General features: G+C 43.8%; 1 protein-coding gene across 1 annotated transcript; it reads left to right on the top strand.

The window, feature by feature from the left end:
* The first annotated feature begins 5,409 nt into the window (after nucleotides 1–5,409).
* cldn7a (claudin 7a) lies at nucleotides 5,410–12,221 on the top strand. Its single transcript, XM_015946245.3, has 4 exons — nucleotides 5,410–7,110; nucleotides 8,824–8,988; nucleotides 11,050–11,134; nucleotides 11,209–12,221. The coding sequence occupies exons 1-4, from the start codon at nucleotides 6,888–6,890 to the stop codon at nucleotides 11,375–11,377; spliced, it is 642 nt and encodes a 213-aa protein (XP_015801731.1). The 5' UTR covers nucleotides 5,410–6,887; the 3' UTR covers nucleotides 11,378–12,221.
* The last annotated feature ends 624 nt before the right edge of the window (nucleotides 12,222–12,845 follow it).

Genomic DNA, 12,845 nt, shown 5'->3' on the forward strand with positions numbered 1-12,845 from the left:
TTCACATGTTTGAGCTCGACTCAGCTGTGATTTATGGAACAAGAACAGGCTTGAGTTTGTGACCAATCAAGCTGTAGTTTCACTTTTGGGACAGTAGAGGGCAGCAGTGAGTGGGTGAAATTATGACTCCATGAGGCTGTCAACCAGTGATTATTGAAGGTCTAATTAATCCAAGATGGCAGCCAATAACAACAGAAACATGGATATAAATTGGTTGTGTAGACAGATGTTCAGTTTCTGCGTCCCCACCTCCTGCTCGCCATCTGGTTAGTTCTCGTTTTCTTAATGAGAGCACAGCTAGCAATTTTTCTGCTGCTATTGTTCTTCTGATAACGACCCAGATTCCTTAACTTCTCAGTTTAACGAGCACTGCCTCTCCATTCTGGACAACATCTGTCCTGTCAGAACCAGATTGGTTCCTGCAGTGAACCCTACTCCCTGGTTTGCTGACAGCCTTCGCAGCCTGAAGCGCCAATGCAGACAAATTGAGTGCTTGTGGAAGAAAATCCATCTCCACGTCCATCTGCTGCACCTAAAGGATCTTCTGACATCTTTTAACTGCAGTCAGAGACGCTAGGGTTTCCAGGTGGGTGTCCTAGAGCAAAGGGAACCCCAAGGTGCTGTTTAACACCATCAGCAGCATCGTCTCTCCTGCCACTCCTACAGCCTCCATCCACTCTGTTGCAGACTGTTAGCCTGGCAAGCCAGACTAAATAAATGTATTATTTAGTCTGGCAATGCTCCATTGACGGCTCTCGGTTGTGGGGCGGGTTCTACCGTTGTCTTTCAAATGATCTCTGCATGCTACTGGACAATGAATGTGACATACTCTTGTCTGTAAAGGTTCTCAGTCATCCAGGTCATTGTAGTCTAATGAGCTTTGAAAGAAAAGCGTCTGGACTTCTTTGAGTTGCTTGAAGACGTTTCACCTCTCATCCGAGAGGCTTCTTCAGTTCTAAGGTCAAATGGTGGAGAGTCCTAGATTTAAACCCAGTGGGAGTTTCCCCCCGAAGAGGGAACAAAAGACCCCCTGTTGATCTTCTACATAAACACATGAGCCAAGGTGTGAGGGTGACATACTCTTGTTTCACTCATTTGCATCATCCCACCCACCAGGCATATAGAGTGCCCTGATTGGCCCACAAAGCGGATAAAGCTCTGTGATTTGTTCACTAAGCAGATAGAGCACTATGATTGGCCCACCGTTATGGACCAATCACTGCTCTTTATGTGTTTGAAACCCCTCTAGAGAGCTGTGATTGGCCAGCCAGAGTCCTGGTAGGAGCTGCAGAGGTTCCAATGGAGCATGCCTAGACCAAACTTTGCAAAGTAAGAATTTGGTCTAGTTCACCAGGATAGCAGACTGTGAAAACTTTCTGTCTTTCTTTGTGGACAAAGTCAATAAGGTTAGATCTAGCATCTCTCCTTCAGCCTTATCGCCACCTCTCCCGACTCCAACCAGGCCCATCATCCTAGACAGCTTTGCTCCTGTTTCTTTGCCTGAGTTAACCAAACTAGATAACTCAATGAAGACCTCTGCATGCCCCCTCGACATCTTACCCCGGCTTTCCACGGGAGCCGTCAGCAGCACATTACTGCAGCAGCACGTCATAGCTGCTGATAGGAACCGCTGTGGTCAACAGAACCTTTTCCACTGGAGCCGTCAGCAGCGCGAGTCGGCCGCGTCTCAGGAGCAGCATGTCGCGGCCATTACGCGCCGGTTCTATTTTCTACGTGCGACGCCTCTGAAACGGGTCAAGTTCGACATTTTTGGGGAAGGAAAGACAGGAAATCGGACAGGAAACGGAGCGAAGCTCCCGACCTTTTCAGAATAAAGAACGTACTGCCTTCCGGTTGCTTTACTTTAAAAAAAAATTACTAACTGTGCGGCCCCGTGAGAAGTCATCACCTAGCTAGCGGTCTCCTTTGTTTTTCAGGTCCGTATTGGCGATTATAAAACGGACAGAACATAAAACACAAAACTTTTGGAGCCATGTTGTAGTTTTCTCCTGCTTGTTGTTGTGTTTACTGACGAAGTCACTCGTGTGACTTCGTGCTCTGTCGGTGACAGCTGCTCCCCTGCTGCTTCGCGTCTCGTGGGAAGGGCCAAGCAGCAGTTTACGCGAGCAAGACGTGCTGCTGCAGTAACGTGCTGCTGACGGCTCCGGTGGAAACCCGGGGTTACCCTCATCTTTGTTTAAAAGTGCTTTTCAGTCCATCGGTCCCAGCGTGCTCTCTATAATTAAGGCGTCTCTGGTCTCTGGTCAGGTCCATGCTTACTTTAAGAACGCTGTAATCCACCCGTTTCTTAAAAAACCGAGTCTTGACCCCTCTCTCCATAGCAGCTTCAGACCCATCTCTAAACGTACAATCATCTCCAAGATCTTGGAAAAGGTTGTGGCTAAACAACTCACAGCTGCTCTTGATGAACATAACATCTATGATAGCTTCCAGTCAGGTTTTCATAGAGCTCATTCTACTGAAACAGCTCTTCTTAGGGCAGGGGTGTCCAATCCTGGTCCTGGAGGGCCGGTATCCAGCAGGTTTTGTGGTTTTTCCACTCCAACAGACTTGATTCAGTGGTTGAAACACCTGTGCAGCAGCTCATCAGGCTCTGCAGAAGCCTGTTAATTAGCTGCTGATTGAAATCAGGTGTGATGAAACAGAGTTCAAACTAAAACATGCAGGACACCGGCCCTCCAGTACCAGGACTGGACACCCTTGTCTTAGGGTCTCTAATGACCTTCTGACTCAGTGATGCAGGGGACTGTTCTGTTCTGGTCCTGCTTGACCTGACTGCAGCCTTTGACACTGTTGACCATAACCTGCTACTGGAGAGGCTGAGAGACTGGGTAGGCCTATCAGGATCTGCTCTGGAGTGGTTCTCCTCTTATCTTTTTGAGTGTTCCTTTTCTGTGGCCGTCTCCAAGTTTAGGTCCTCCACCACTTCCCTTACCCATGGTGTCCCACAAGGTTCTGTGCTGGGGCCTCTGCTCTTCCTCCTCTATCTGCTTCCTCTTCAGCACATCCTGAGTTCCTTCAAAGGAATCTCCTACCATCTTTACGCAGATGACATCCAACTGTACATCTCCTTTAAGCCCCATGAGATGTCTAAGCTGCAGCTGTTACACACCTGCTTAGACTCTATCAAAACCTGGATGGCTGGGAGCTTTCTACAGCTGAATGAAGATAAGACTGAGATCCTCATCTGTGCCCCAGACAAGCTGGTTCCCTAAGTCAGAGACTCTCTTGGTCAGCTTGCTTCCCACACCAAACCTTCCGTCAGGAATCTTGGTGTGACCTTTGACCCAGCTCTCACCCTGGATTCTCATGTCAGTAATCTTGTTCGCTCTTCCTTCTTCCATCTCAGGATCATTGCTAAGCTGAGTCCCATTCTGTCCCGCTCTGAACTTGAGACAGTTCTCCACACCTTCATCTCCTCACGCTTAGACTACTGTAACTCTCTTTTCACGTGTCTGAGCAGAACCTCCCTGAACCGTCTACAGGTGGTTCAGAATGCCTGTGCTCGGCTTCTGACCAAGTTCTCCAAACACACCCACATCACCCCGCTTCTCCTCCAGCTTCACTGGCTGCCAGTCAACTTCAGGGTTCATTTCAAGATCCTGGTTCTGGTCTATGGGGCCTTACATGGACAAGCACCATCTTACATTGGTGATCTTCTTAGTCCCTACACCCCCAGCAGGTCCCTGAGGTCCAGTGATCAAAGCCTACTGGTTGTGCAGCACCAGGCTAAAGACCAAAGGTGACAGATCATTTGCTGCTGTGGCCCCCAGACTCTGGACCTCTCTCCCCCTGAGCCTGAGATCAGTGGACTCAGTGGTCTCCTTTTAAAAGGAGCTGAAGACTCACTTGTTCAAGCTGGCTTTTGTATGACCTTCTTCACCACTCTCTCTTTATTCTGCTCTCCCCACCTATCCCACCTTCCTCAGGATCCACTGATTTCCCTCTTTCCTATTCACTCTCTCTATTAACATTTTCTTAATCACAATTGTCAATTTTTTACTCATTTTAAACATGTTTTTAACCATTTTCTTAATTCTTTTTTATATTTTTTAAATTTTTTGTAAATGTGAAGCGCATCGTGATTTTTATCTTGAGAGGTGTTATAGAAATGATATTTCTGTCTGTCTGTCTATCTATCTAAACGTTGTGCAGACTAATATTGTCAAAGAGAGAAACCCAGATCCACCTCTCCAACTCCTCCTGGGGCATCCCAAGGAGTTCCCTGGCCAGTGAAGGTATAGTAGGTTCAGGGTCGATCCTGGAGTCTCCTCCCTGTGGGACAGAAACATCTGAATCATGCAAAAACAGCCTCTGGGGGTTCAGAGAATGTATTGAGGGCATCAACTAAGACTGCAGCACTTCCAGAGTGGTTTGGGAAGTTTGGACATAAAGAAAACAGAACTTGTTATGTTCTCCCACATTCCAGAGTCAAACCAGACTTCTCTGCAGCGTTTTTGATCCTCTTGTAGCTTTCATAAAATGGTCACAAAGAGGAAAACAAGAAGAAAGAAGCCAGAAGACCACGGAGACAATCCCCTAGTCCTGTTTTCAGAGGATTGGGGACATGGAGAGGACAGGCGCCATCCCCCTCATTTAGAGCTTTTCAGAGGGAAGCTGTGTGTTTTATTGCTGCTGCCTCAATGACTTCCAAGGGCACTTAGAAGACTTTAGTCTTTGAGTTGGAGTCCAGACCCACAGGAGGCCACAGGAGGGAGCATTGTCAGCGCTCTTCTTCAGGCTGATTTAGCTGTTTTTCTTTTCAGAGAACTGCTAAACCAGCGAGAAGAATGTGTGTTTACACCTCCAAAAGGGTGAAGAGGACTGTGTGTGTGTGTGTGTGTGTGTGTGTGTGTGTGTGTGTGTGTGTGTGTGTGTGTGTGTGTGTGTGTGTGTGTGTGTGTGTGTGTGTGTGTGTGTGTCCATGTGCGTATGTGTTCCTTTTGTGTTATTTGCAATCCAGGCCTTGAGTGAAAAAGCAGCCAAAAGAGCAGCATGAAAATTTGGTTTCCCGTAGCAACAGGCTCATCATCCTCTTCCTGCTCATCTTCATCTCCTGATTTTATCTGATGTGTTCTTCGTTTTCAACTGTTTGTGTATTTATCAACCCAAACTACTTCATCATTGCGTGTTTGAAAGAAAACCTTGAAGAGTCGATTCTCCACGGCAACCAGGGAGCATCTGTTGGCTCCAAACCCAGGACCGGTAGAGAGGAGAAGAGTTATAGTGAGAGGAGAGGTGCTGGAAAGTGGTGTGTGTGTGTGTGTGTGTGTGTGTGTGTGTGTGTGTGTGTGTGTGTGTGTGTGTATGTGCGTGCGCGCGTGCGTGCGTGTGTGTGTGCGTGCGTGCGTGTGTGTGTACTGAGTAATCCTCTCCCTTATGTCTTTACTTACAAGTTCCTTCACTCCCTATACGGGTGCTAATGTTTTTGCCTTCGTGTGAGTGTTCTTGTCAGCTACATGTTTCGACAAGCAAACATCCAGAGAGCACACAGTCATCTTCTGAACCACTTCATCCTCTGTAGGGTCACATGTTAGGGTTACCGTGAGGCGGGGATACCCAGGTCTCCAGCTGGAGGAAGTCACAATAAAGATGGCCGCAACAGCTAACTCGAAATTACCAAACACAAAAAACAGCAACAACACTCTCCGTTTTAAAGCTGGAAAGCCAACGTTTCCTGATGACATAGCTAAGAGTCGTCCCTAACCCTAGCAGATCACACAAGAGATCTGACCTGAGATCACTTGTGAGATTTGTCCACAACAATTTTGAAGGGATACTTGGCAACTTTTTCGTTATTTAAAGTGGTTCTCTTGAGCCAGTATGCACTAAAATGACCCTTTACATGGTTAATGAAATGTCACCCAGACCCCCACCACCCTCTGTAGCCAGAATATTACACTTGCAACTCCAGATTGACGTGCCACCACCTGTTGGATTTATTAAAGGTGGAGCTGACATACCTGGCACTACAGTCTGGTTCCAGAACAATTCCTGCATGTTTTAGATCATGAACACAGCTGATTTGTTTGATTTAGTGATGAATCACCCCTGTAGACACTAATGAAGGCTGGGAAGACATTTCAGCTGTTAAATCCATGCACAGCAAAGAGATAAGCTTCATTTTTGGTTCTAAACAGACACTAGAGGGTGTTAAAGTAAGCCAAAGCTGCAAAGTCTCCCTTCAACTCTATCCCTTCACCTCATGATGGTGCAGCTTTTGTGGATTTCACAGATCTGTCAGAAGATGAGTGATGTTTGCCACTCAGTGAATCTACCTGACACAAACCATGATTGCAGAACACATTGCAGAAATTCACGTTATTAGTTGTAACTGGCCTTACAATGGCTAGCTGTTAGCTTATCAATCTGGTCAGAATTGAACTCCTGTTTCTTTAAGTCGAGGTTGTTCATAGAGCTATGTACAGAAGGTATAGTTTTAACTTTTAAACCATTTTAGTATAAATCTAAAGTGTGACAGGTATTCTCCCTCATATCCACACATCATTTCAACAATAAACTGCTATAATTCTGCTAATTATACATTTATTTATTTTTATCTTTGAACTTTTTATCTGAGCAGAAATGAATTCAGTCTCACTTTTCTAAACATTTGTGCTCATAATACAAGTTTGGAAGAGATGCCACTGGTTTCCATTTTGAAAAACAAAAGGAGCATTTCCCATCAGAGACAATCACACCCTTTTCACACATGCACACACACACTTCCTGGATGCCCACCCTCTTCTCCAGCCCCCAGGGCAACATTTCTCTGGTGACTCTGCTGCAGGTTTTAATAACGATCCAGCTCTACTGAGCCTGCAGGAGCAGAGAGAGAGAGACGAGGGATTAAAATAAATAAAAGCATGGCCAACTCTGGGATCCAGCTGTTGGGATTCTTTCTGTCTTTAGTTGGAATCGTTGCACTGATCATCGGGACCATCCTGCCCCAGTGGAAGATGTCTGCCTACATCGGGGACAACATCATCACAGCGGTGGCCATGTACCAGGGACTCTGGATGTCCTGCGCCTTCCAAAGCACCGGACAGCTCCAGTGCAAGATCTACGACTCCATCCTGCAGCTGGACAGTGAGTTCTCTGATTACTGTTCTCTTTGTTTCATTCCCCATGGAGATAAATTGTAGTTTACACTCAAACGGGTTCTTGTCTATATCACCTGGACACACACACACACACACACGCCTGGTGAGGTAGCCTCCAGAGGCTTAAACACACACCTGCCTTGTTATCAAAACAGTAGGGCTTTGTGGTCACCAGCACATTCTGTAAGAGTCCACTCATCCTCACAACGCTGACACACACACACACACACACACACACACACACACACACACACACACACACACACACACACACACACACACACACACACACACACACACACACACACACACACAATCTAATTCCAAGCCTAGATGGGTGGTGACAGAAAGTCTAGTTGTGTTACATTTGACACAAGAGTCCTATTTTATGTCATTTGGGCTGTGGCTATTATCTGGAATTATATGGGGAGCAAATTCTAAAGGTAACAACGTTTACTGTGTTCTGTTTGAAACTCTTTAATTTTGTCTTTCATCCTTGATGAAAATAAAATGTAAAAAAAAAAACCTCTAAATCGTGAGTTCTTTTTTTTTCTTTGAGCCAGGAACAAAAATAAGAAAACAGAAAGTAAGAAAGATAAAGACTGAAAGAATTGAACACAGAGAAAAGGAAAAGGAGAAAAAAAGGAAAATAACCAAAGCAAATAGCGAAAGAGAAAAAGAAAAAAACAATGTTTAGAAAAGATGAAACAAATGGATACAAAAGAAGAGAAAAGTAAGGGAGAAAGACAAAGAGAATAGAGCTAAGCAAGAAAGAAAAGAAACCTGATCGAAAGGTCTAAATAGTTAAAGGGATAGAAATAAAAACACAAAGATAAAATGTAGAAAAAGCTAAAGAAGAAAGAGAAAAGCATTCAAAGAGAGAACGTGATCAGTCACAGGTGTGAGATGACAGAACACCACCACCCCTCCGGGTTGACTTCCTTAAAAAGGTTTTCTTACCCGAGAAAACAAACCTCCATACAAACATGTAGAAGTTACATAAACAACCACATTACATTTCATTACATTTTATCCAGGTAATAGTCTTATTTTGACTAAAAAGTTCTGACAGAATCAGATGTTGAGATTTTCTAGTTTTATACAAAACAGCTGGAACTCCTTAATATCACAACCATATCTCTGTTCCTGCAAAATTCAAAGAAGCCCCAAGATAGCTGTTTTTGTGTGAACTTGGCAAATGACTCAACTTTAATCATGAGTTTTGGGTGTAGAGGTGAGTAATGAGTCCTTACAGATTTCCAGTTAGTTATGGTTTGATCATCAGAAGGTGCTGGACCAGTCTACAGGTGATCATCTAACCTGTTAGTTTAGTTAACAGGTTTAAAAAGCAGAATGGTTTCATTCTGAGCTGATGACTGAATCTTCAACACCCAGCTCCACTCTGGATGGCTTTTGTGTTTGTTTGGGCCTGGACTGGTACAGACTGGTTCTAGGTGAACAAAGAGGGGCCCCGCCCTGTGACAGGTTTATAGGGAGGGTGACCGATGATGATCCTGGCAGTTTCTCTTCCAGGACAAACTCACATTAAAGAGTCGACAGGCTCATGAAGTTTGTAATTCACCACCGGTTTTTATTCCTCATTCCACGAAACTGAAACCAGTTTGTTTTCTGTTTCCTCTTAAATACAACCTGCAGAAACGCTTCTTCATGCTCATTTCCTTTTCTCTGACTGCTCCAGGTTCGCTCCAAGCCACCCGCGCTCTGATGATTGTCGGCATCATTGTGTCAATCGCAGGTCTGGGCGTGGCCTGCATGGGGATGAAGTGCACCACCTGTGGAGGAGGGGACAAACTGCGCAAGTCCCGCGTTGCCATGACAGGAGGCATCATTCTTCTAGTAGGAGGTGGGGATGCAGGATTCACACCCAGACCTATTTACACTGATGTCAGTCACTGGTTGGCATCAAATTTAAGTGTTTCAATTGTTATATATGTGTATATATATATATATATGTATATATTATGGATGTAAGAAAATATCGATATGGCAATATATCGTGATATTTTCCCCAGCAATATTATATCGATATTCAAAAGCGTGTATCGGAAATATCGATATGGCAATATATCGTGATTTTTTTCCTGCGATTATTACATCGATATTCAAAAGTCGTGTATCTAATTCCTGAAAGAATTTACATGCAAACATTTGTGTATTTTCTTTTCGTTTTGCGCAATTCAATCGCCACCTTCTAGTTGGCAGCAGTGTGCAGCGGGTTTTGTTTCCACCACTGAAATGTAAATCCCTCCATCATGGTTCAGATACCTCATGTTAAACATGTTACGTATCAGTTTGGACTGTTTATTGAACATTCTTACAATAAATTCAGTAAAAAAAATTGCTTGTAACGTCTGACTGAATGTATCACAATACATCGTGATACATCGTATCATCTCCCCTGTATCGTGATACTTATCGTATCGCCAGAATCTCAAAAATACACATCCCTAATATATATATATATATATATATATATATATATATATATATATATATATATATATATATATATATGAAGTAAAATAGGATTACTGTGATATTCACACTCATGTTTTAGCTACATTCTGTTTCTGGTTTGGTTTTGTCCTATCTGATTTTAAAAATGACATTTATGTTGCAAAATGCACAAAACTGTGTTAGCTTCTCTACACTAAAGTGATGAGTGCATTTTAGCATGCTATCAAACGCTAAAATATAACAGAACATAAGTTGTTTTCCTTATCAACCACTTACAGTTGATAATAAACCACAAAGTAATAGAGAGAGAGAGAGAGAGAGAGAGAGAGAGAGAGAGAGAGAGAGAGAGAGAGAGAGAGAGAGAGAGAGATCTGCTGGTAAACTGTAAATAAAAAAGTACCCTGATGGTGTCGAGGTCAACAGAATGACCTCAGCTGTGTTTGTTTGCTCTGTTAGCTTAATGGTTTAAAAACCTAAAATTGTTATGGTTAGCTAATGTTTATTCTAATTATGGCAAATCAGCAGTGTTTTTTTATTGTTAGCTTCCCCAGTCACAGTGCTATGGTGCTAATATTGATTTGCCCATTTTCACCTTTTGTATCATACTTTAGCGTGTGAGCATGTCAAAAATGGCTAAGTAAGTAGAAATGAGACATATGTTATAATAATTATGTAGAGTGAGGCAACAAAAACTTAAATATGACAGTATTGTTGGCGTTTGCTACAGCTAATATGATGCTCTGTTGAAAGGAAACCGTGGTCAAAGCTCCCATGATTAAATGATGATTCACTTCTCAAATTGTTCTTGTTTCTTCTCTCTTTTAAAAATGATTGATTATAATAATCTGAACATCCCTGACATCATCTCTATACACGTGTAATAAGCTGCTCTTGTGCTTAATATGCTAACGAAGTTAATTAAGCTGCTGCCCTTGTTTTTCAGAGCCTGCTCTAGCTAAAGATGCTAATTAGAGAGTAGATTAAAATGACCGTCAGTTTATGGATTTCACTCTGCTGATATGAAACCTGCAAATATTTAGGTAAAATACACTAAATTTGTATTTAAATAAGTCCATTTATCGAACCAATCTTTATTTGGAGCCTACTGGGCCAAGACTACAGGGCCTAACCCTAACCCTGGACAATGATTAGGCCTATCCAATAAATAATCCATTAACTGTATTTTTATCAAAGTGACTTACTTTTCATTGTGGTGTGGGTGTAGAAAGGTTAGAACTAAAATCCAAAAGCCTCTCCTCCCACTCATGCCTTAGTGGTCATTGAACACAGAGAGTCCAGTCCTCCTGACTTTGATTCTACCATCTGAGGTCCAAATGGCTCTAAAGAGAAGACACAGACAGCTCATTGTGCTGCCGTCAGTAAGCGGCTGCCTGGTGAACATGAAGGGGATTAAGGCGGTTTTGATCTATTCCCTCTCTTGTTACAGGACTGTGTGCCATTGTGGCATGCTCTTGGTTCGCCCACAACGTCATCCGAGCTTTCTACAACCCGTACACTCCTGTCAACACCAAGTGAGTGAACCGCTGAAGATCTGGACCCCAGAAACCAGAACTTTTCCGTGTAAAGTCTTGTTTTCCTTCTCCAGGTTCGAGTTTGGTGCAGCCATCTTCATCGCATGGGGCGGCTCTCTGCTGGATGTTTTGGGCGGGGCCATGTTGGCGGCCTCCTGTCCGAGGAAGAAGCAAGTATCCAAGTACCCGCCCGTGGCCGGTTCCCGCCCCGGACCCTCGAGCAGCACTAAGGAGTATGTCTGAGATCGCCCCCCTGCTGGCTGGGACTTTAAAGAAGCTGAGGAAGACCCCCTCCCCCAATGGTTAAAGCATCAGAGGAGCACTGAAGATGTGTGGGCTGTTGAGCAGAGACGAGAACTTCCTTCAGTTTCTGTTCAGATGTACCTTTGATGACCATCTGATCATGATGCACCACTCAGATTCATCTCACGCTGTCTAAACATTCCTCTGTTGTTTACAAGTGATCTTCTCAAATACATTATAATTGGATCCCCTGATTGTGTGTACCCCCCCCCCCCCCACCACCACCACCACCACCACCCACACACACACACACACAGGGTGTGACCTCTTGAATTGCAGCCTCAAAGGTGGATTAAAGCCAACAATTTGCACCTACATGCCAGGACCAGCTTCATTTAGCGTTTTCCATGTAATTGAAAGTAATCAATTTCCTTTTGGTGTCCAACTCAGTCGTCCAGTGCAACACAGACAGCAGATGATAAAGCAGTGTTTTATTTTAACGATGGGTACTAGAATAGATGCTGGAAGGAGCGGGGTGTGACTTCTCACTACAACACACGTCACAGGCCTCGTAACTCTTCATAGGACACTGGTACAAACCTCAGCTGGATATCAGATATCCAACAATTATGCCTTCTTACATTTATTACACACCTGTCCCTATATTTATTTGTCGTTGCTGCAGCGTCAATCTGAGTGTTTATAGCTCACATCCTGTAGTGGTTACAAGGATTTTAAATGTCCTGAAAACATCTGGCTCCTCTAGCACAACGGGATACTAAAACAATGTATGAAGGAGAGTTTTTAAAGTGTGAAACACAGAAAATAAAAACACTGTGATCTAGTTAGTCGTGTGGTGATTGTGGCCGCTTCTACCTTTAGTTATCTTAGTATTAAAGTAGCTTGGATATGTTCAAGTTTGGAAACATTACAATTTATTGTCTTTCCAGGTTTAAAGAGGAATAAGACTGACTGGGTGGAAGTGAAGAGCTAATGGTTAATTAGAGCATTGCTAAGATGGACTACTGTTGTCCTCTTCTGGCTCCAGACTACACTCTAAAAAACAACAGTATTTTAGTCGGATTTACTTTTATAAACCTGTAGTCAAATTCCCATTTAACCACTCATGCTCCTCAAGGATTCAGATTCAGTATCAGGATTAGTACCTTCATCGTTAGTACCTGATATTTATAGTCCTATTTAGAGCCCTGCTTTGAAGCCCTAGGCCTTCGGGTCGGCCCGGCCCTCGGGCCGGGCTTCGGGCCAACGACTGTGTAATTACCTCGGACACGGGCCGGGCGCCTTTATTTTTAATCAAATTCATTAAAAAAAATTGAAACACTTAAACCAGGGGTCGGCAACCTGTTCCCATCAAAGAGCCATTATTACCCATTTCCCACAGTAAAGAAAACACCACAGCAGCCGCGGCGTTGTGGGCGGGGCCTACCCTCAGACAGCAGAGAGCTGC

This window comes from Nothobranchius furzeri, chromosome 2, assembly GCF_043380555.1.
Source record: "Nothobranchius furzeri strain GRZ-AD chromosome 2, NfurGRZ-RIMD1, whole genome shotgun sequence".
In the NCBI taxonomy this organism is placed as follows: domain Eukaryota; kingdom Metazoa; phylum Chordata; class Actinopteri; order Cyprinodontiformes; family Nothobranchiidae; genus Nothobranchius; species Nothobranchius furzeri.